Raw genomic sequence first — 20,075 nt, 5'->3', positions numbered from 1 at the left:
AAGTAGATTTGTTTACTTTAAAATTAAGATCTTACATTTATTGAAATATATAACAAAGGTAAAAGGATTAAGCAACCAAATGAGTGAGAATATTTTCAAGATGAAACTACCAAAGAATAACTAGAATATATAAAGAACTCCTATAACCAAAGTGAACAATATAAATTAATGCAAAAGTGGGTCAAAAGCACAAATAGAAGAAACACAAATTGCCAGTAGACATATAAATAAATAATTCCATTAGTAATCAGGAAAATACAACGTAAGGCCACAAATGATAGACCATTTTCTCCATATTGGCAGAAATGTGAGATCTGGACTACTGCTGGTGGGAATAGTTATTAGCACGACTGTTTGGGAAAATAACTTAGTATCAACTTCCAAAGCTCAACATTTATATTTTCTGTGACCTGGCACTTCTGGCCTAGGAGTGTACTGGTGAAACATCTGTACATGCCCACCATGAGATATATTTAGACATGTTCAAAGCAGCATTATTCTCCTAGTAGGAAAAGACTAAATGTCCATTAGCGGAGGATTGGACAAATTTTTTTAAATAAAAACCTTGTATACTTGCCCAACATTATATTGTACAGTTATACAGAGTAAACTACAGAAGCCCACAGTATTATAAGTAAATGTTTGAAACATATATTGAGTGAAATTATAAGTAAATGTTTGAAAGATATATTGAGTGAAATTGTAAGTAAATTTTGAAACAATATTGAGTGAAATAAGTCAAATTGTTTCATACTGTTTAGCATTTTAATTGAGCAGAACCATACAGTATCCTATTTTAAGTATAGTTACACACATGAAGTTACATATATAAAGCACTAGTGCAGTGATTGACACTTGGTAAACATCTAATAAGTGTTACCTGTTATTGTTCTTACCATTATTGTCATGGTTCTTGACAACAGATCTGAGGAGCTAGTTGGTCCAGGTCATTCAGCTGGGAAGGGCAGAACTGAATTTGGGTGGGCTGGGCCTGAAGCCTGCGCACTTATTTTTCTCCATACTCAACAAAAGAGGAAGCTTTTCCTTGCTTATTACTTGAAAACATCCCAGTTCAATTCAGAAAATTGCTTTGTGGTTATGTGAAAGCACTCAGGACTTGAATCTAGCCCTTTTTCTGTTTTTAACCCTGTCCTTTGACGTGATGGACTTTGACTTTGACTAATTCTGTGCCTTTCTACGCTTCTTGGAAAACTTTTCATCTGAATTTTTGCACATCTATGAATTCCTAGAATAGTTAGGAAATGGGTTTACACACATGCACACCTTATTTGTAGAGAGAATTAAATGCCTTATTTATAATTTGGGCTTTTGAGTCCAACTAGGAAAATAATATCCTGGCTCTGTCATTTACTGTTTGTATGACAGTTGGCACATTATGTAATTAAACTTCAATGTTCTCATTTGTATGCGGAGAGTAACCATGACTCTCTCTCAGAGTCATTTTGAAGATTAATGGGATAATGTCTGTAAACAATACAGAAGCATTAAAAAAATGGCAACTATCGTTTTTGGCTTTCTTACTTGTGTTTGTCTGCCCTAGGTATTTGCTTTGTCCACACATCCTTATGGCTGCCGAGTGATTCAGAGGATCCTGGAGCACTGTCTCCCCGACCAGACACTCCCTATTTTAGAGGAGCTTCACCAGCACACAGAGCAACTTGTACAGGTAGTGGAGTTGCCAGTAGAGTAACTGCAAACACCTGTGGGCTCGTGCAAGCCCAGAGCTTGTGTGTTTTCTCAGCACAGGTATCCGCTCCAGAAGAGGTTAATGTTAATGTGTTTTAAAATGCCCACTGAAACTTTGGGGCAAGTTTTCATTTACACCAGCCTGGTTCGTGTATTATGAATATGAGTGATGCATAGAGCCCTGTAGACTAGCTAGCTATGTTACCTGAGGCAGGCCATTTAATCTCTCTAAGTCTCAGTTTCATCATTGCAAATGAACTAAGTGGTTTAGTTAGTTTTTTCCTTCGAGCTACCACTAAAAATTTCTCCCACATCATATAATCATTTGAATACTTCTGCATGTAGTGTGTTACACTAAAAAAAAAAATTTTTTTTTTTTGTTTTGTGTTTTTCTTGGTGGGAGGTATATTATAAATATATTAAATATTCATTGCGGAAGAATTTGAAAGTACAAAAAGTACTTTCAAAACAAAAGAAATTATCTATAATCCTACCATCCAGATGCAAACACATTTGGCATTGGCACTTTTTACTTGTACGTTCTTACGGTTTTACATCTTACAAATAAATATTTTGCCTCTAGAATTTATACTTACATTTATTCTCTCAAAGTGTATTTCACTTTAGATAAATGAGTGTATCCATTATATGTGTGTGATGTTATTTAATTAGGTGTTGTCTGTTTTGCTGTATATAAACTTTATTTCTAGTTTTTCTTTGTTGTAGATATAGTGGACCATTTATACATTTCCATTTGAGAGAAAAGTATCTTTTTATTTCCACCTACTTTCCTTCCCCCTATCTTTTTTAAATGAGAAGAGGCCTACGTGTTTGTATATAGTATTTTTTGAAGTACCCAGCTCTATTATGCTCTATTTGAGCATAAATATATAGAAATATTTCATTGTTTAGTAGTAATGTGTTCCTGTTTTGTAATGATAGGCAGTGACAGTTTTCCCCTATTTTAAAAATTCTTGTATGTTCATTAGTATTCATGTTAGGCATCATAGTGCTTCAGGAAGATGGGTGTTGATGAGATTTAAGGATTTTAGGTAACCCACTGAACTCATTTTTATATGCATTTTATTTCTTGTGTTGTTTCTCAAACAGGATCAATATGGAAATTATGTAATCCAACATGTATTAGAGCATGGTCGTCCTGAGGATAAAAGTAAAATTGTAGCAGAAATCCGAGGCAATGTACTTGTATTGAGTCAGCACAAATTTGCAAGGTATGTACTTTGAATTACACAGATTGTTCTACAGAAGAGACATTTAAATAGTATTTCAGGTCTAGAGAGAAAGAATGAATTTTCTTTCTTTTCTTTTTTAAAAGAAATGTTTATTTTTCTTAAGATATACATAGTTTAAAAAGTCAGGTAGTTCTACTACAAAGTATAAAACATAAGTCCCTTAGTGGGCTCCTCATTCCCCTAGAGTCAGCCCCTTTTAAATCTGGGGTATTTGTTTCTAAAGAACTATAAGTTTTGTACTTTGGTAAACTGAACATTTCATTTATTTGTTTGGAATTGTAAGATTTTTTTACTCAGTTTCTTCTTGGGCTCCTGAATTAAGAGGCACTGTGCCATATCTGTATATAGGTCTTCATATTCTTAGAATCTCTTTCAGTCTTCATATTGTGCCAGCTCCAGAATAAGATGCACTTGTTATTCCCAGGTTGTGAAAGATATTTTAGGTAACTTTAATAGCAGAGGTTTGAGAAGAAAGCGATGATCTCCAATGGGTTAGTGGTATGATCTTATACGCAGAGTCTGTATATCATACTGTATACATAACATGGTATTTTATATTTTTGGAATATTTTTCTTCTCTGGTTTTTAGGATAAATTGCAAAGCATATGTGACACATATAATCTTGGTGGTTTTAAATCGTTCATTTTCAATTTGTGAAATCTTATAACATTATAGCTTGGAAAGTAGAAAAAAAAGAAATAAAATCATCCATAGATCCAGTATTTTAACAGCCTTATCATATCAGGGGTCAGCTCATTGGTTTGTTTGTTTGTTTGTTTGTTTGTTTGTTTTTGTTTTTGTTTTGTTTTTTGGTTTTCGACATTTACCAGGACCATGGAAATACTAGAATATCTCCAGTATTCTTAGGAGGCAGAGTTTGGGGCAACCATGGCAACAGAAGTGACAAAATAGCAGGGAAGAAATCCTGGAAAGGAAGAGAACCAGAGAGGGGGAGGCCTGTGTTTAAATTTCCCAAATGTCTGGTTGACTCTTCAATCACATTTGCATGAGACAAACTCAGGGCAGCCCAACTAAGACTAAGAATTGAACCGAGATTTCACCTGCTGCCTACAGCATGGGAGAAGTTTTGCAGTTTGAGTTCAGCCTAGTTAATTACAGTAAATAAAGGGATTGGGGAAGTAATACTCTTTAGAGGAACAGAACAGAACTCAGTTTTTGCAGTGTATCATTTACTATGTCTAGATAACAGGAAAATATGACCTGTACTCAGGAAAAAATAAGAAATAGAAATCCAAAACCATCCACACTACCCAGATGTTGGAGTTAGCAGAAGAGGATTATACTCAAGGATGTAAAGGAAAATATGCTTATAATGAATGGATTATAAGAAATGTTACTAGAGAATTAGAAGCTTTATGATAAAAGGAACAAAATGGAAATTCTAGACTAGAAAAATATATCATCTGAAGTAAAATTCACTATATGGCCTTAATAGCAAATTAGAACAGAAGAAAGATCCAGTAAATTCAAAACAGATTAATAGAAATAAACCAGTAAAATAGATTAGTGACTTTCTGACTTTTTGGTGATGACCCAGAATACAAAGTAAACTTTTTATTGACTTTGCATACTCAGACATGTGTACACACACATAACTGGAACTGCCCATGATTAATGCTGATACTTAGTATTCTGTTTCATTAAAAAAACTGGTCACAAATTACTAAATTGATTTTTATCCCCCACAGATGGGCTGGGAACCACAGTTTCAGAAAAACCAGAATAAACTTAAAAGAGTGAAATGCTATTGATCATGTGTTAAGGTGGAACCCTTTGGCCAAGTGGAATCCGATAGTGGTAGCTGATCTATCTATTAGCTTTCTTGAAAGACAGGTCAGTGCTGAGGATTGAGTCCTCCACCCAGAAGAGCGAGTGTCCTGTCCCAAGCCCAGTTTAGCAGAAAGTCGTGTTCTAGTCCTCAACACTTGGTAGGAAAGTAGGCCTGGAGTCGATGAAGGTACACCCAGCCAAGCAGTCCTGAAAACTGATGAGTTCTTTGCCTGAATCTTTGGAGATCGCGACTGGCTTTGTGCTCTCTGAACAAGCCCAATAATATCTTAACTCCCTTTTCTGCTAAGGGAGGAGCCAGTGCCTTTTAAGAAATTTATTTCCACAGCACCACACCTTCAGCTCATGCTAGAATTGCATAGTACTGTAGAAGGAAGGTGGGGGAAAAAAGTTTTCCCCTATCGCTACAGTAGAGGGGAGAGGGTATTGTCTTAATTAGACTTGATAGATTAGCTCACCAGATTTGTTACACACTATATATTAAGGTAGATTAAAGAAATGTCTGGCAAGATGATAGTTCTTAAATATTTTAGTTTGAGAATTTTTGTTTTCTATATTAAAGCATATGCATAAGCTCAGTGTGCAAAAGCAAATAACACTGAGAGGGTCCATTCAGAGTTCCATGAAACAAGATGGTATTACTGTGTAAAAACCTCAGGAACAGGGAATTATGCTGATCATGGTTATTTGCAATGATTATTCAGATATCTAGAGGGCTGGCCATTTGAAGAAAGAGTAAGACTGTCTCTGCCTTCAGGTGCTCCTGGAGTAGGCATATGTCCTTTTCCAGCCCCTGAATGCAAAATTCAGACAAATGGGTGAAATTTCAGAGAAGCATATTTAGTTTCAGTATATAAGGAAGAGTGTTTAACAGAGCCATTCACCCATATGGTATGTTGCCCTAGAAAGTAATTACTTCTAAATCATTAGATATTCCCAAGCAGAGGCTAAATGGCTATTTTTCAAGATTGTCAAAAAAAGCTTTCTGCATTAGCTAGGTCCAAAACCTTTCAAATTCTTTTTCTATTTGTGTGTTCCATGATCCAAAACAGCTTTCCCCCAAGTCATGAACTCTTGGTAAAGCCTTCAACTGCCCACCTACTCACCAGGTGTGTTCATTCTGCTACATAATTGGCTCCAGTAATACAAATACAAATATGTATTGTTCTTTGACATTACACAACTTCTTCATGCCCATAGCCACCGGTGCAAAGTAGTGTTGAATTATAAAGCCAACACTAATGAGTAATCAGTTACTCCTGGCTAGTAAATACACACCAGGATGGCTGTGTGTAATTTAATCAGCCTCCGAGGTCCCTCTGGATTGTAGAGAAACTCTGATTTAATGTAACCACATCCCCGCCCCCGCCTTTCCAGGATGATATATGTTTCTGAAGTGTTAAGCAATATGAATAGACATCTGTAGGGTTCTTCTTAGACTCTTAATCCATTTCCCGTTTGCCCCAAGAATACTTGGCGGCAGCACTAGGGCTGCAGCGTTTACCCCAAGATGACTCGCGGATTACAGGCCTAACCTTACCCCCAATGTTTGCCATGAAATATCGCTTTTTTAAAAAATTATTATTATTTTCGCATTGCTCTAGTATATCAATAGTCTTTGGAAACAAATGACATCATTCTATTTATAGCATTCTGTTTTTAGCGGTGGTATTTCCGTTGACAAAATATAGTAAATCTCGATTGCTAAAAATGTCAAATCCTAGAAAACAGCATTCTTATGTGTGATGTTAAATCAGTGCTGGCAGTGAGCTGCACTTTTTTTTCTAAACTCGGAAAGGGTTGAGAGGCAGCATGAGGTGGCAGAATGGGTGCTGTGGTTGTCTGCTCAGTGCATTTGTACAGCCTCCCAAATGCCAAGCTCTGTGCTTGGCACTAGGGGTTTAGATATAAGAAAGACTTGTTCCTGGCCTCAGTAAGCCCACAGAGGGCAGGAAAGAATGTTTAGATTTTGATACATGTTGAAATTATGCTCATTAACCAGTTTGGCAATTAACTGGTCTTGTGAAGCTTGTGTTTAAGCCCAGTCACTTGCCCAGGCTTGTTAACCCTCACCTGTTGGAGAGTTGGGTCTGGTACCCTCCAAGACCTGGTCTTGACTGCGGTTCACGTTGGAAGCCACAGGTGGCAAAGGTGGAGAGTGTCACAGAGCCAAACAGTGGATGACTTCATCGTTCAAAAATATTAAGATCTCTTGCTGTTGATCCCGAGGTCAGGGCAGAGGCTAGACAAGCACACACTAACAAGGTCCCTTTTCTAAGAGTTGTCCCTGGATTTGTCTCATTACAGCAATGTTGTGGAGAAATGTGTCACTCATGCCTCCCGTACGGAGCGTGCTGTGCTTATCGATGAGGTATGCACCATGAACGACGGTCCCCACAGTGCCTTATACACCATGATGAAGGACCAGTATGCCAACTACGTGGTCCAGAAGATGATTGATGTGGCAGAGCCAGCCCAGCGGAAGATCGTCATGCATAAGGTAGGCCAGGTCAGGCAGATCTCAGTCAGAAAGTGTGCAAAGCCTTGGGTTCTTCACACTTCTGAAATGCAGAGGAGAATGGACATCTTGGTGCCTTCTGCAGAATTTGTCACTAGACTATGTCACATGCTGTGCTCCTTTTTCTTTTTATCTGGAGTGACCATTGTCCCATGTTTGCAACCTCTCCTCTATCAATAACTCACTGGTATGAAAGTCTTAAACCCAGTCTTTGACAGGGATTTTCCTCCCTGATCTTCGGGCCAGGCTTCTGCCCCTCTGTTCCTAGGAACTCAGCTTCTCAGTCCAACAAAGCGACCTGCTTGCCTTATTTCCATTTCTCCCTCCTCCCTCTTATTCATTCATCCCACCACCGTTTACTGAATGAGTGCCTGCCCGCCCAGTGCTGTGCCGGGCCTGGCACGTTGACCCGATGCCCACTCTGTGGCAGACACCAGCACAGAGGTGACTAAGACTGATCCCTGCCCACAGCGCACAGTGTGGAGAAGGGTGATGGAAAGCAGTGCTGAGAGCGCGTGCCCCGAGTCTGAGGGGAAGCTGCGCGGGAGGAGGAGAAGTCCAGACTCAAGGGGAGTTAGACAGGAGAACGGATAGAAATCTGAAGTGGTAGGTGCTGTGGGTGAGGGCTGGCCCAGAAAGCACCTGGAGAGGCCCACGGCTTCAGGAACAGGTCCAGCCGGCCGCAGCCAGCCCCACAGAGACCACAGGGCCCAGGAGGCGAAACAAACCCACAGGCAGGCATGCTGCAGCTGTGTTGTGCTGCGAGCCTCGGGGTGCTTGTGACCTGAACCCTTGACCTTTGGGCTCTGAACTCACCCAGCCCTTCTCAGCGGAGAGGATGGTCATGGTCTGGCGATGACGAGCCACTTGCCCTCACTGAGAACACGGTTCGGTAATGAGAATCTTTGTTACGGACTCGAGTTCTGAGCCGGACGAGGCCCCTACCACCTCCAGTTCAAAGCAAAACAAAACATAACACTGCGTTGGTGTTGGCCATGGAGGTTGAAGGCTGGGGGAGTCCAGAGTCCTTATGTTGTGAATCTGTGGGTTGAAAGCTGGTGGAGGCAGAGGGAATGTTGGAGATATGCAGAAGTTTAAAGCGTGTCCCTTCATTTATTCATTCAACAAATGCTGTAGCAGTCACATGCTTAATGAGTAAGCCCTGCTTTCAGCAGGGCTGCTGTGCTGGTGTACACAACAGTATATGCACAGGTAGTTACAGTGCTGCTGGGGAAATATTGGGCAGGGCTGTGTGAGAATGTGGTACGATGCCTCTAACGTGGGGTTCCCTAAGAGGGTGACATTTGAATAAATCTTTGCAGATCTTTCTAGGCCGAAGGAACCTGGTATATGAAGGCTTGGAAGCACGAGACAGGACAGTGTATTTGAAGAAGTAAAGCAAGTTCATTAGGGCAGGATTGTGGTGGCAAAATCACTTTTACATTTCCGATAATTGTCCTGGCCGATGAATAAGCTGATGACTAATGTGGAGAACAGGAAGAAGTAGGAGATGAGGCAGTGAAGAGACTGGATGGCAGGCTGTTAAAATAGTTAAACCAAGAGATGGCAGCAGCTTTGGGATTGAAGAGAGGTGGATAGACTGGGGCTTAGCAGTTGGTTGATTGAGTGGAGAGAGGAGTCCCAAGAATCTGAAAAACGAAGAGTTTTCATCTCTTCTCTGGTTCAGCTATACCCTTTTTATTTAGTGAGAAGAAACATTGGGAGTGAGCAGGTGATTAATTTTCACCTTATTAAGTCAGGTAAAAAGTAGACTTCCACAATACTGTACACGCACATACATGTGGGTTGTTAGTTTCTTTGTCTGGAAGAGGAGAGGTGTAAAGGTTAAGTAAGTGGCTAGGCTCATCAGTCAGCCAGTCCCAGGGGAGCTACCAAAAGCTAGAGGGTTGGATTTCAAGTTCTAATGACAAAAACATTGGCCATGTACACAGTCCTCACTACAACTAAATATAAGTATAGCATTATTCCTTCCTTTTTTATAGATGAGTCTAGGGAGGTTGGGCAAATTGTCTAGGTTGCACAGCTCAGATTCAAGTCAATTAATACGTTTCCCACATAGGCTCCTGGGTGGGATGTCATAGCTGATACGGATCTGTGTCCAGAAATGGTTTCTAGAGCTACTTGACCCTTCATTGCTTGAAGACACAACTAACGAGACAAAAAAGTTGTCCACGTGGAGCTCTCAGTCTAGAGAGCATCCATCTACCCTGGTCCATTGCCCACTGTGTGCAAGTGTGGATGAGGAAATAGGTTAACAAGACCTGGTTCTTCACGGTGTCTGTGGGACAGTGGATCAGTACGCAGGTGGTTGTCAATACAGCGTGTTAGATGCTGCAGCTGAGATATGCAGAAAACTCCATGAGCTCACGGAAGAGGAAAGGTGGTTCCAGAAAGAAAGCACCTGTCAGGTTGTCTGGGATGCATAGGACTTCTCAACGTGGATCTGCCCAGGGAGGGGAGAATGGAGTAGAATACTTGTAGAGCTGAGCCTTGGAGAGGGCGAAGGATGAGATTGGTGCAGTAGGCAGTGCCGTGAGAGTACGGAGGAGAAAAAGAGTTTGGGGAGGAGCCAGACACTTGGGCTCAAATATCTGTGCTGTCCTTCATTAGCCATTTGATTTTGGATGAGTGACTTCACTGCTGTGCCTTCATCTTTTCATCAGTAAAATGGGGGTAATCACACCTCTTAGGAGGCTTAAATGAACAAGCCCGAATCACGTGAGTCATTTTTAATGTCGTTAGCAGCTTTCTGTGATCCTTTGTGAACTGGTGGACAGTGTTAGGTGGTGAGCTCAGGATTCATGGGGCCCAGAAAGAAACCCCCACTGTTCAGGAGGGCTGAGATACCAAGCGCAGGGCCAGAGGGGCTGAAAGCATCCGTAGGGAGGCACTGTGCAGTAGCTGGCGTAGGAAGCATGGCTGTCAGTCGGGGTGCACTTCCTGCAAATACTGTCCTGGGAGTGGTCAGTGGCTGTCCAGCCTCCAGAGCCTTCATGTCCTGCACCAGTGCTTGGAATAGGAGCTATTGTCCTCATCTGATGGGTCACTGTAGCTCTAGGATTCAGGTGCTTTGGCTGAACCAGCAAAAGGTATTGCTGTGGGGTGTGTGTGCTTGTATGTGTGATGTGGTGTCTGGGAGCGCGAGTCCGCCCAAATCTGTTTTCAGGCCAGAGTAACGCACATTGTGCTTCCTCCACAGATCCGGCCCCACATCGCGACTCTTCGCAAGTACACCTATGGCAAGCACATCCTGGCCAAGCTGGAGAAATACTACATGAAGAATGGCGTTGACTTAGGGCCCATCTGTGGCCCTCCTAATGGTATTATCTGAGGCAGTGTCACCCCTGTCCCCTCATTCCCACTGACCTCACTGGCCCACTGGTGAATCCAACCAGCAACCAGAAGTATTCTAGTATAGAATCTGGAACGCGTACATGGTTGCTCCAGGATTACCCTCTCCAAAAAAAGGAATCAAATCCACAAGTGGAAAAGCCTTTGTAAATTTGTTTAATTTTATTACGCATAACATGTACTAATTATTTTTTTTAATTGACTAATTGCCCTGTTGTTTTACTGGTGTATATGATACTTGTACATAGGTAACCGATGTACATGGGAAGCCACATATTTTGTTCAATGTTGTATCTATATTCCACGTGTGGAAACTTTCAGGGTGGTTGGTTTAACAAAAAAAAAAAGTTTAAAAAAAAAAAAAAGAAAAAAGGTTTTTAACTCATTTGCCTTGCCGGCAAATTTTGCAAATAGCTCTTCCCCACTTCATTTTAGTAAAAAACAAAAACAAACAAAAAAACCTGAGAAATTTGAATTTTAGTTAAATGACCCCAAACTGGCATTTAACACTGTTTATAAAAAAAGTATATATATGTATATATATATACACATACATATATATATATAAAATGAAAATCGTTTCAGAGTTGCTAAAGCTTCAGTTTATGACATTAAGTTTATGAAACTTCTAAAAATTGACTTTTTTGGAGACTATTATGCTGAAGAAGATGGTGTAGTCTGTTTTGTGATGAGGAGACGGGCTGTCAGAATGTCTTTCCAGGCCCGGCGGGTGTAATTGTTTACTGCCTATTGGATTTTTTTCTGTTAACATTGAAAGGCAAAATCTTGATTATTTAGCATGAGAAAAAAAAATCCAACTCTGCTTTTGGTCTTGCTTCTATAAATATATAGTGTATACTTGGTGTAGACTTTGCATATATACAAATTTGTAGTATTTTCTTGTTTTGATGTCTAATCTGTATCTATAATGTACCCTAGTAGTCGAACATACTTTTGATTGTACAATTGTACATTTGTATACCTGTAATGTAAATGTGGAGAAGTTTGAATCAACATAAACACGTTTTTTGGTAAGAAAAAAAGAATTAGCCAACCCTGTGCATTCAGTGTATATTCACACCTTTTATGGTCGTAGCATATAGTGTTGTATATTGTAAATTGTAATTTCAACCAGAAGTAAATTTTTTTTCTTTCGAAGGAATAAATGTTCTTTATACAGCCTAGTTATATGTTAAAAAAAAAAAAATTAGCTTGATTTTATTTGTCACCTAGTCAGATAGTAGCGAGATCCTTTCTAAATGTTATTCAAGATGATTCAGTTCACAGTAGTGTTTTTTTAATCCTAAAAACGTAATGTTTTGCTTATTTTGTGACAGTCAAAAGGATGTGCAAAGTTCAGCCCTGCCCTCCCTTTCCTTACAGAAGCCCTCCCACCTTGTAAAGTGTGAATCACCCTTCCTTTTTGTACAGAAGATGAATTGTATTTTGCATTTTGTCTACTTGTAAGTGAATGTAACATACTGTCAAATTTCCTTGTTTGAATATAGAATTGTAACACTACACGGTGTACATTTCCAGAGCCTTGTGTATATTTCCAATGAACTTTTTTGCAAGCACACTTGTAACCATATGTGTATAATTAACAAACCTGTGTATGCTTATGCCTGGGCAACTATTTTTTGTAACTCTTGTGTAGATTGTCTCTAAACAATGTGTGATCTTTATTTTGAAAAATACAGAACTTTGGAATCTGAATTTGTGCTTTAACTTCTTTTTTCCCAATATAGTGCCCTAGGACAGCCTTTTCCTTGTTGGTGCCTTTCTTTCTGTTTATTTTGTTTTTTTTTGTGAGAGGATGGGTAGGAGGGGGAGAGAATTGGAATAAGGCCAGGTTGTCAAACTGATGGTTCTTGAGCCAGATTTGACCCAAGGATGTTGGGTTTAGTCTGCCCCGTGCTTTCAAAATCAAGACACTCCACATTTGTCCAGATTTCCAACTTCTACTGAAAAATCAGAGAAGAGTATTCACCTCCCTGGGCCCAGAGCATTCTCAAAAAGCTTTCGCCCTGCAATTGGCCCTGTTCTCTCCTTGTGATCGTCACTGCCTCTTCCTGGCCTTGGCAGGATTTGTGAGCCTGGGTCTAGATTAGAATGCGATCAATTTCAAATGTCTCCCAGCAAAGTATTGGGGCACCTAATTTTCCAAGGCCGGGCTGTAGATAAGGCATCTGGAAGGCTGCCCAGTCTTCCCCCTCCTGAGGTCCCCTTTTCTCTCTGGCTGCTCCTGTCCTTACCCTGTCCACCAAGCCCACACGCAGGCCAGCCCAGGCTGTCCCAGTGTCCTAGCTTGCTCATCTTAGCCTCCAACTGGGGACCTCCTCCATCTTTTAGTACAGGAGGCTCTAGCTCACTAGTCCCTGTCACCTTTGCCTGAGGATGCCCACTTTCCCTCTTTACTGCCCTTACTCCAGAAGCTACTTTGACAAAATCTGCCACTAAAACATTAGTCTGTTGGCAACTAAAGAATGAGCTTGGCCGGGGAGGTCAAGTGGGAGCCACACTACCTCATGTCTGAAGAGGAGCCTCCAGGTGTCTGCAGAAGGGAACTTTGAATGGCCCTCTCTCAACGGTATGGGATTGTCACTAGCAGGCCCTGCAGTCCCAGGAATAAAGGGAGGGAAAGGAAGCTGATATATGTAGGTTTCAGATCCAGAACCTGACTTTGCTTTTTTTGGTGGCTGTAATTGGGTCCTTTCCCAGCCTTCTCCCGCTGCAGCAGCCATTGTGGGCCCATCAGAGAGAGCATGCTGGGTGCATGGTAAACCGGCTCCGGAATCATCCTGGGTTCAAACATGGGTCCCGCCACTCTGTGTGTGTGCTTGGCTGTTACTTCCCCTCATCTTCAGCCTCTCTGGAAATGAATTGAAAGTGATAATAATACATGTGAAATAGTTCTCACATCATGCCACGGAAAGGTATAATTAAGGTTTTACTAGACCCTTGCAGAGTCAATGTACAAAGTAGTTGGCTTGGATTTCTTTCCCATTTGCTTGCTGTCTTTGTGACCTTGGGAGACTAAGTGAGCCTGTTTGAGCCTGTTTCCTCTTGTAAGATTGGTGTAATGCCTTGTGGAGCTGTGGTGGGATAGAATTGTTGATGAATGTCAAGTGCCTGGCACAGGCACTCGCGTGCTGGTTTTCTTTTCTACCTGGACTATTTATACTTACGCTCTGGAGTTTTTCTCTCATACTCTTAGCATTTAATGAAATGTTTTTTGTGGTATTTTTTTAGTGGTAACAAAGCAAGATACTATGTTAGAAACGTGATCACCCCTCCTTCCCTTGTTTCAAGCCTGTGTCTTTGAGGCTTTTCAGTCGAACAATTAAAGGGTTTAATTTCAACTGCCTTTTATGATGTGGGTTATCTCTCTGAGGCCAAGTTTCCCTTTCTGTCAAATAAGGAAAATAATAGTACCTATGTCAAAGGTTGATTGTGAAGATGAAATTATGTAGCTTACTTAGCGCAGTATCCGGCGCATTGGTATAATAAATGAATGGTATTTATCATCTTTTACCTCTAGCATTACTCCTCCAATGGCTGTGCATAGGTTTTGGTGAACAAAACAATCCTTGTCCATTATGTAAAGTTTACGTGAAGTAATTTATTGTGAACTGACTCTGTGCCAGGCACCTAAAGAGATGGTTTATACATGTTCTTTCACTCTTCATAACAGTCCCATGAGGAATGTAGTTATCCCCATCTCATTGATAAGGAAACAAGTTCTGGGTTCTGATACGAGTCTTTGGCTGAGACCAAATCTGCGTCTGAGGCTTTGCCCCTTAGCCTAGATTCCCCCTCTGCAGAACTGAGTTTCTTGGAGCGGGCTGAATTCTGGGCTCAGCGTCTACTTCCTCATTTGACTGGCCACCATTCCCACTCCTACCAAATCTGCCCCAAAATGTGATGTCCTGGGCTGCCACCAGCTAGATACCTGCATTCTTGGTCTCTCTTGCAGAGTCCCTCCAAGACAGATGACACACAGTTTGTGTAATAACCCTTTACCCGATCACAGTTCTTTATAGTTTACAGAGCACGTTCATATTTGTGATTCCTTTGATCCTCATGAAAGCCTTAGGGAATTAGGTAGGGTAGAGGTTATCAGCCCATTATACAGATGAGTCTGAAACCCAAACTGCACAATGAGTCACTAACCAAGTAAGCATTTTATCTGAAGGAGCATTTGTGGGGAGGAAATGTGTGACTTCATGTAGTTACTAGAAGTAGCCACACGAGGGTGCTGCTGCCTAAAGAAAGCATTGTACACAACGGCCTAAGGGTTCAAGGTGCCAAAGTCGGGGCTGGGATAGCTTTTTCCTGGCTTGAGGAGTTACCAATACCACCCAGAGATCAGAGGTCTGGCATCTGCCCAAAGACCAAGCTTACTCTCTTTCTTCTTCTCTCCCCAGCTTCTCCTTGGCGTAGGGCTAGTCCCTCACTCCAGCTTAGGATATCAGGGCATGGTCACAGATCTGGCTCACGGGCTCTAGCTTTGCCTTTGAGTCACCTGTGTTACCTCCGGCAAATCACTGACTTTGCTGGGCCTCAGTTTCCCCAATTGTCACCCGGAATGGTAGCCCAGCCCTGCCACCCTCACAGGGCTGGTGTGAGGTCAGATGGTTGGGGCCAAGGAAGGCAGCCCCATGCCTCTGTTAATGTGATCTGAGGCCCTGGTCCCCTTTTCTGGGGCTACATCCCTGACTTATACACCAAGGTTTCAAACAACTAAAACCACATCCTAGCTCCACCAGCCCTATGTGGCGTATGTAAGTCATTTGCCCCCTTATTCCTCCCTTTCCTCATCTGGAAAATAGGGACGATAATAGCCCTACTTCACAGGGTACATAAGAAGCACTTGACACCAGGCTGGGCACATAATAGACCAAAAAAAATAGTTGTTGTTACTATTATTACTACTGCTTTCCATTTTTCCCTACTGTGTTGGGGCCCTTAGAATTTTTACTGGGGTGACTGTTTAATTTATCCTGCATACTGGGATACTTTTTAAGTATGAAAGCAGATGCACTGAACTGTTACCACTTGGGGTGTCCGCCCTCCTAGGTGGCCTGCCTCCTGGTGTTCTCACCCTTGTGTATGTGAAACAGGGCTGCCTAGAAACAATAGAATTTTGTGAAAAGGGTGGAGTGTGACTTCCGAGGCTAGGCCGCACAAGACACTATAGCTCCAACTTGCTTTAGGATCACTTTCTAGGACTCTCCATGGTGAGGTCCACATGGGGAGGAATTGAGGCCTCCTGCTGTTAGCCATATTAACTTGCCAGTCACACTTGCCATCTTGGAAGCAGAGTCCCTCCCTTGCCACCCCACCCTCCCATTCCAGTCTTCAGTGACCGCTAGCCTGGCTGACATCCTGACTGCAGCCACATGAGAGACCCCCCTGCCCCCAACCGGGACTACTTGGCTCAGCTGCTCCTGAACTGAGCCACAGAAACTGGGTGAGATGCTCAATGTATACTGTTGTTTGAAGTTGCTGTGTTTAGGAGTAATTTTTTATGCAACAATAGATAATGAATACACAGTACAAAAACTCAGGTAGCCCAGGCCTGTCCCAGGCAAATCAGAAGGCCCATTTCCCATTGCTCCTGTGAGGCCCATGCTGCCCCAGTCTGTGCTGGCCTCGGAGAGCTGCTTTATGCTCCTGCCCACCCCTCATCCCCAGGCGTCCCTTACCAGGACTCCAGAAAACTCCTGGGGTTCCTCAGAACCCAGAGTGGAGGCAGCTCCTTGGGCGGGGCTGGTGGGGCTGGGCCGGGGGTGTCTCAGCCTCTGTCACTCAGTCCCAGTGGAGGGTGTCCTGGTCCACCCACCTCAGACCTGAAGAGCTCCAAGCAGAGAATGACTGGAATATAATGGCCAATTAGGTGGGTTCTGAGCGGGGCGCTGCCCTGGGTTACCTCACTTACTTCCCTCAAACCTGGGAGGGGGGGACGGTCACCCACTCTAACTTCCATGGAAGGAGAGTGGCCCCAGGTCACTGGCCAGGAAGTGGCAGACCCAGGATTCAACTCCAGAGCCCCCCAGGCCTCTCCTCAGATCCCCTGCCACCCTGCTATTGCTGTCTGCCAGGCCCTGTCCCAGGGCCACCTGCAGGGTGCTGGGAATTACTTTTGACCTTCCGGACCCGATCTATTTACAGAAGAGGAGACCGAGGCCCACGGTGAGGGAAGCGACCTATTCAGGACCACCCAGATGGTGAGAGACAGAACAGGGACCCATCTGAGACAGAACACGGGACTGCAGCTCATCTCTTGTCCTGGGATGACAGCTCCCTGGGCATCTAGATCCGGGCCTGCCTGGCCCATAGCAGGGGCTCTGGAGTGCTAGTCTCTACAAATCTCGAAAAGCCAAAAAAGCACACGAGAGACATGAACTATCTCAGTGACAGTTGTGTTTCCTCAGATTCCATGGTCTCAAAGGCAAAGGAGTCTCCCCGCCCCCTCAGTCCTTCTCACTCCAGGCTCCAGGTCACTTTTCTGCACCCCCTTCTTCGCTTGTCACCAGCTGGGCTGTTCTAGCCCCAGGATGAGGTGAGAAAGACAAAATATTTTTAGAGAGCCATTTTTTTCTTCCAGGAAAGTGACTCCAAATATGCAATTTGTTCCCAGGAAAGGGAGTGTGTTAGTGGAATGGCTTCTGGGGTGACAGTGCCCTCCTTCCCATCCTTCTCTCCCTCACTGTCCTCCCCTCTACCTTCCTGCTGCCCCTTCCCCTCTCTGCCTCCCCTCCCCCGATCATGGGGACGAGGGCAGGGGTGAACATCCACTCCTGGGCCTGGGCTCCCTCTGACCCCTCCTACCCGCCATGGCTCAGTGGCGATGTAACCATCACCCTAAGCCTTTCTAGATTTGCTCCAGGACACCCAAACCCTCAGAGGGGTGTTAACCCCTCCTTGCCCGGTCCTGGCCTTCATCCTGAACCTTGGGCAAGACTGGAAGTCGTGATGAAGGAGGTAGGTGTGGAGATTGCAGGGTGGAGGTGGGGGCAGCCCAAGGGTGACAGGGACTTGTTTTCCAAGGCCCATGATAACTTTGAGATGAAGGGGGAGGGTCCTTAGGATCTCAAAGTCCCGCTGTGCCCACAGGAGACGTCACAGTACCGTGCTCTGTCAGCATGTCCCGCTTCCTGGCTGTGTAACTCAGGGCAAGTCACCCAGCTTCTCAGACCCCCAGTTTACCCAGCTATAAAGTAAAAAGCGAACGTATCCATCGCATTCACTGTGCACCAGGCTCTGTTTGAAGGGTGCCCAAGTGTTAGCTCATTTGGTCCTCATGGCAACAACCTTCAGAGACTAGTATGTTTGTTGGTCCCCAATCACAGGCCTGTGGACTGTGAAGGGAATGAATGAGAGCGTTTGTTGGCAAGTGCCCAGAACAGAGCCTGGTTCTTACTATTAAGTTCAAAGAGCCAGTCTGTTAAGCCAAACCTCTGGGAGCAAGTGGAGTCAGGAAACAATTACTGAACACCTACTGTGAGCCAGGCCTGGAGATGCAGCTCTGAATAATGGTCTCAGGCGTGGAGCGCAGAGCTGCCGGCTCAGGCCTCGCCTTCACCTTTGCAGCCTGGTTAGAGCCAGGAGGCCTGGCCAAGGGCAGAGAAAGGTCTGATGGGCGGTGGCGGGGTGAGACATGGCCGCCATGCGTACTGATTGAGGATTATCTGGGTTCCAGGCTCATCTAAGTATGTCTGTGGTTTGGCTGCGTCCATGTGACAGTGCGAATCATCTCATGACTCTAATTTATTCTTCAAACACTTCCTCTGTACCTGGCGTTAGAGTGTAACCGTTAATGCCTGGGTGGGATCTCAGCTCTCACCAGCTGTGTGACCTTGGGCATGTCTCCTAACATCTCCGTGCGTTGGTTTGTTACTTGCAAAATGGGGATAATGTCAGAGTGCATTTCATAGAGCAGTGCTTGCCGTACAGTCGGCTCTGCTTGAGCCCTGTGATTATTGTCCACGGGGGAGCCCTGTGATTATTGTCCACGGGGGACACTTCTGTGGAGACAGACGGTAGAGACTGAAAGGGTATGAGGACAGGCTTTTTCCGGTTGCTGGGCGATGGTGGGACTAGCCCTGCCTGAGGGAGTCAGAAAGGCTTCCCAGAGGGGCCAAGCGGGCCATGGGAATTGTGCTGAGAGGAGGGTGGCAGCTGATGCCTGCATGGGTGGTGATAGCAGGTGAAGGGAGCCCCTCAGATGCTGGCATGTGGCTTGGGTGTGCAGGTAGCCATGCGGAGGGTGACTGTGGATACAGTGTGCTGGAACGCAGGTGAATGTGTGCATCTGTGAACCTCAAGGAGAGCCGGAGCAGGGGGCGCTGAGAAGCAGGGTGAGACCCTCATGGGCCCAGACATGGCTCTGTTCTGGCTGTGACCAGGATACCAGGATCTCTGAAGAGCAGCAGGTGGCGCTCCTGGACTGCCCAGACCAATGGGTCTACCCCCCCAACCCTTCTACCTCAGGATGTCAGGGAAGAGGGGCTACTGCTCCCAGAATTCTCACAACTGTCAGGAACCTCGTAGAGCGGCCATGCTAACTGCCCACAGTGTGCGTGGAGACTGTCCTAATGGCCTCCCTAATAGCTAGTTTTCTGAGCCTTGCATACTTCCCAAGACAGTGTGCTCGCTACCTTTCAGAGTAGCCATCTGTGGCTAGCTTCAACTGTTCTTAAGTCCTTCCTTATGCCGAACTGACATCCGGCCCTAACTCTGCTTTTTGGGAGCTCCTCAGAATCAGGCTGTTTCCTGGGCCTGTGGCAGCCCCTCTGGGAGACGACTACATTTAGGTCCCTTACTTTATAAGCATCATCTCAGCCACCTTTATTGAAACTTCAGTACAATGGCAGGGAAGAGCTCATTTAATCTTCACAAACGGGCATCTGGTGCTGGGCCTGGCACACACAGGCATTCAATTGATATTTGGAGAATGAATGAATGAATGAACCCCGTGTGGTCACTATTCCCATATTACAGTTGGGGAACTGAGGCTTAGAGAGGTATTACTCATCCACGACCACACAGCTCATAAGTGGCAGAACTGGGGTTTGAACCCAGGTATTTGCCCAAAGCTGAGTCAGGGCTCTTCAGATCCAAGCTGTGTTGCCCCATCTGGAACCAGCTCCCCACATACTGGGCCTAGTCAGCCCCTCTCCACCCATCCCCCCCCAGTGTCCATGGGTCAGAATTCCTAAAGGAATTTGAGAATGGGAATGGGGGGGTGCTGGGTCCTGGAAGGGTCCTGTGAATCCAGCCCTTAGGCTACTAATGATCACACGAATGCGACCCATCAGATCTTCGAAGGAGCCAGGACGGCCCCCACCCCAGATTCCCACGCGGGATCCCTCCCTTCCCTCCTGACAGCCCGAAGAGGCGCATTCTGTGG

The 20,075-nt window shown here is 44.2% G+C and overlaps 1 protein-coding gene and 1 non-coding gene across 24 annotated transcripts in view; both read left to right on the top strand.

Moving 5' to 3' along the window:
* PUM1 (pumilio RNA binding family member 1) overlaps positions 1–12,376 on the top strand; it is a 108,600-nt gene extending 96,224 nt beyond the window's left edge. For all 23 annotated transcript variants that reach the window (XM_023529249.1, XM_023529246.1, XM_011357800.2 and 20 more), the window contains 4 exons: positions 1,562–1,687; positions 2,818–2,939; positions 7,078–7,270; positions 10,509–12,376. In XM_023529249.1, coding sequence (XP_023385017.1) covers positions 1,562–1,687; positions 2,818–2,939; positions 7,078–7,270; positions 10,509–10,640 — 573 coding nt within the window. In that variant the 3' untranslated portion in view covers positions 10,641–12,376. The remainder of the gene's footprint in view (positions 1–1,561; positions 1,688–2,817; positions 2,940–7,077; positions 7,271–10,508) is intronic.
* LOC111738297 lies at positions 8,137–8,221 on the top strand. The gene has a single exon (XR_002779803.1). It is a non-coding gene; the product is annotated as a small nucleolar RNA SNORD103/SNORD85 (small nucleolar RNA).
* Positions 12,377–20,075: the final 7,699 nt, after the last annotated feature.

This window comes from Pteropus vampyrus, unplaced genomic scaffold (assembly GCF_000151845.1).
Source record: "Pteropus vampyrus isolate Shadow unplaced genomic scaffold, Pvam_2.0 Scaffold36, whole genome shotgun sequence".
NCBI classification, from domain to species: Eukaryota; Metazoa; Chordata; class Mammalia; order Chiroptera; family Pteropodidae; genus Pteropus; species Pteropus vampyrus.
This window is presented reverse-complemented; position numbering and strand designations above follow the sequence as displayed.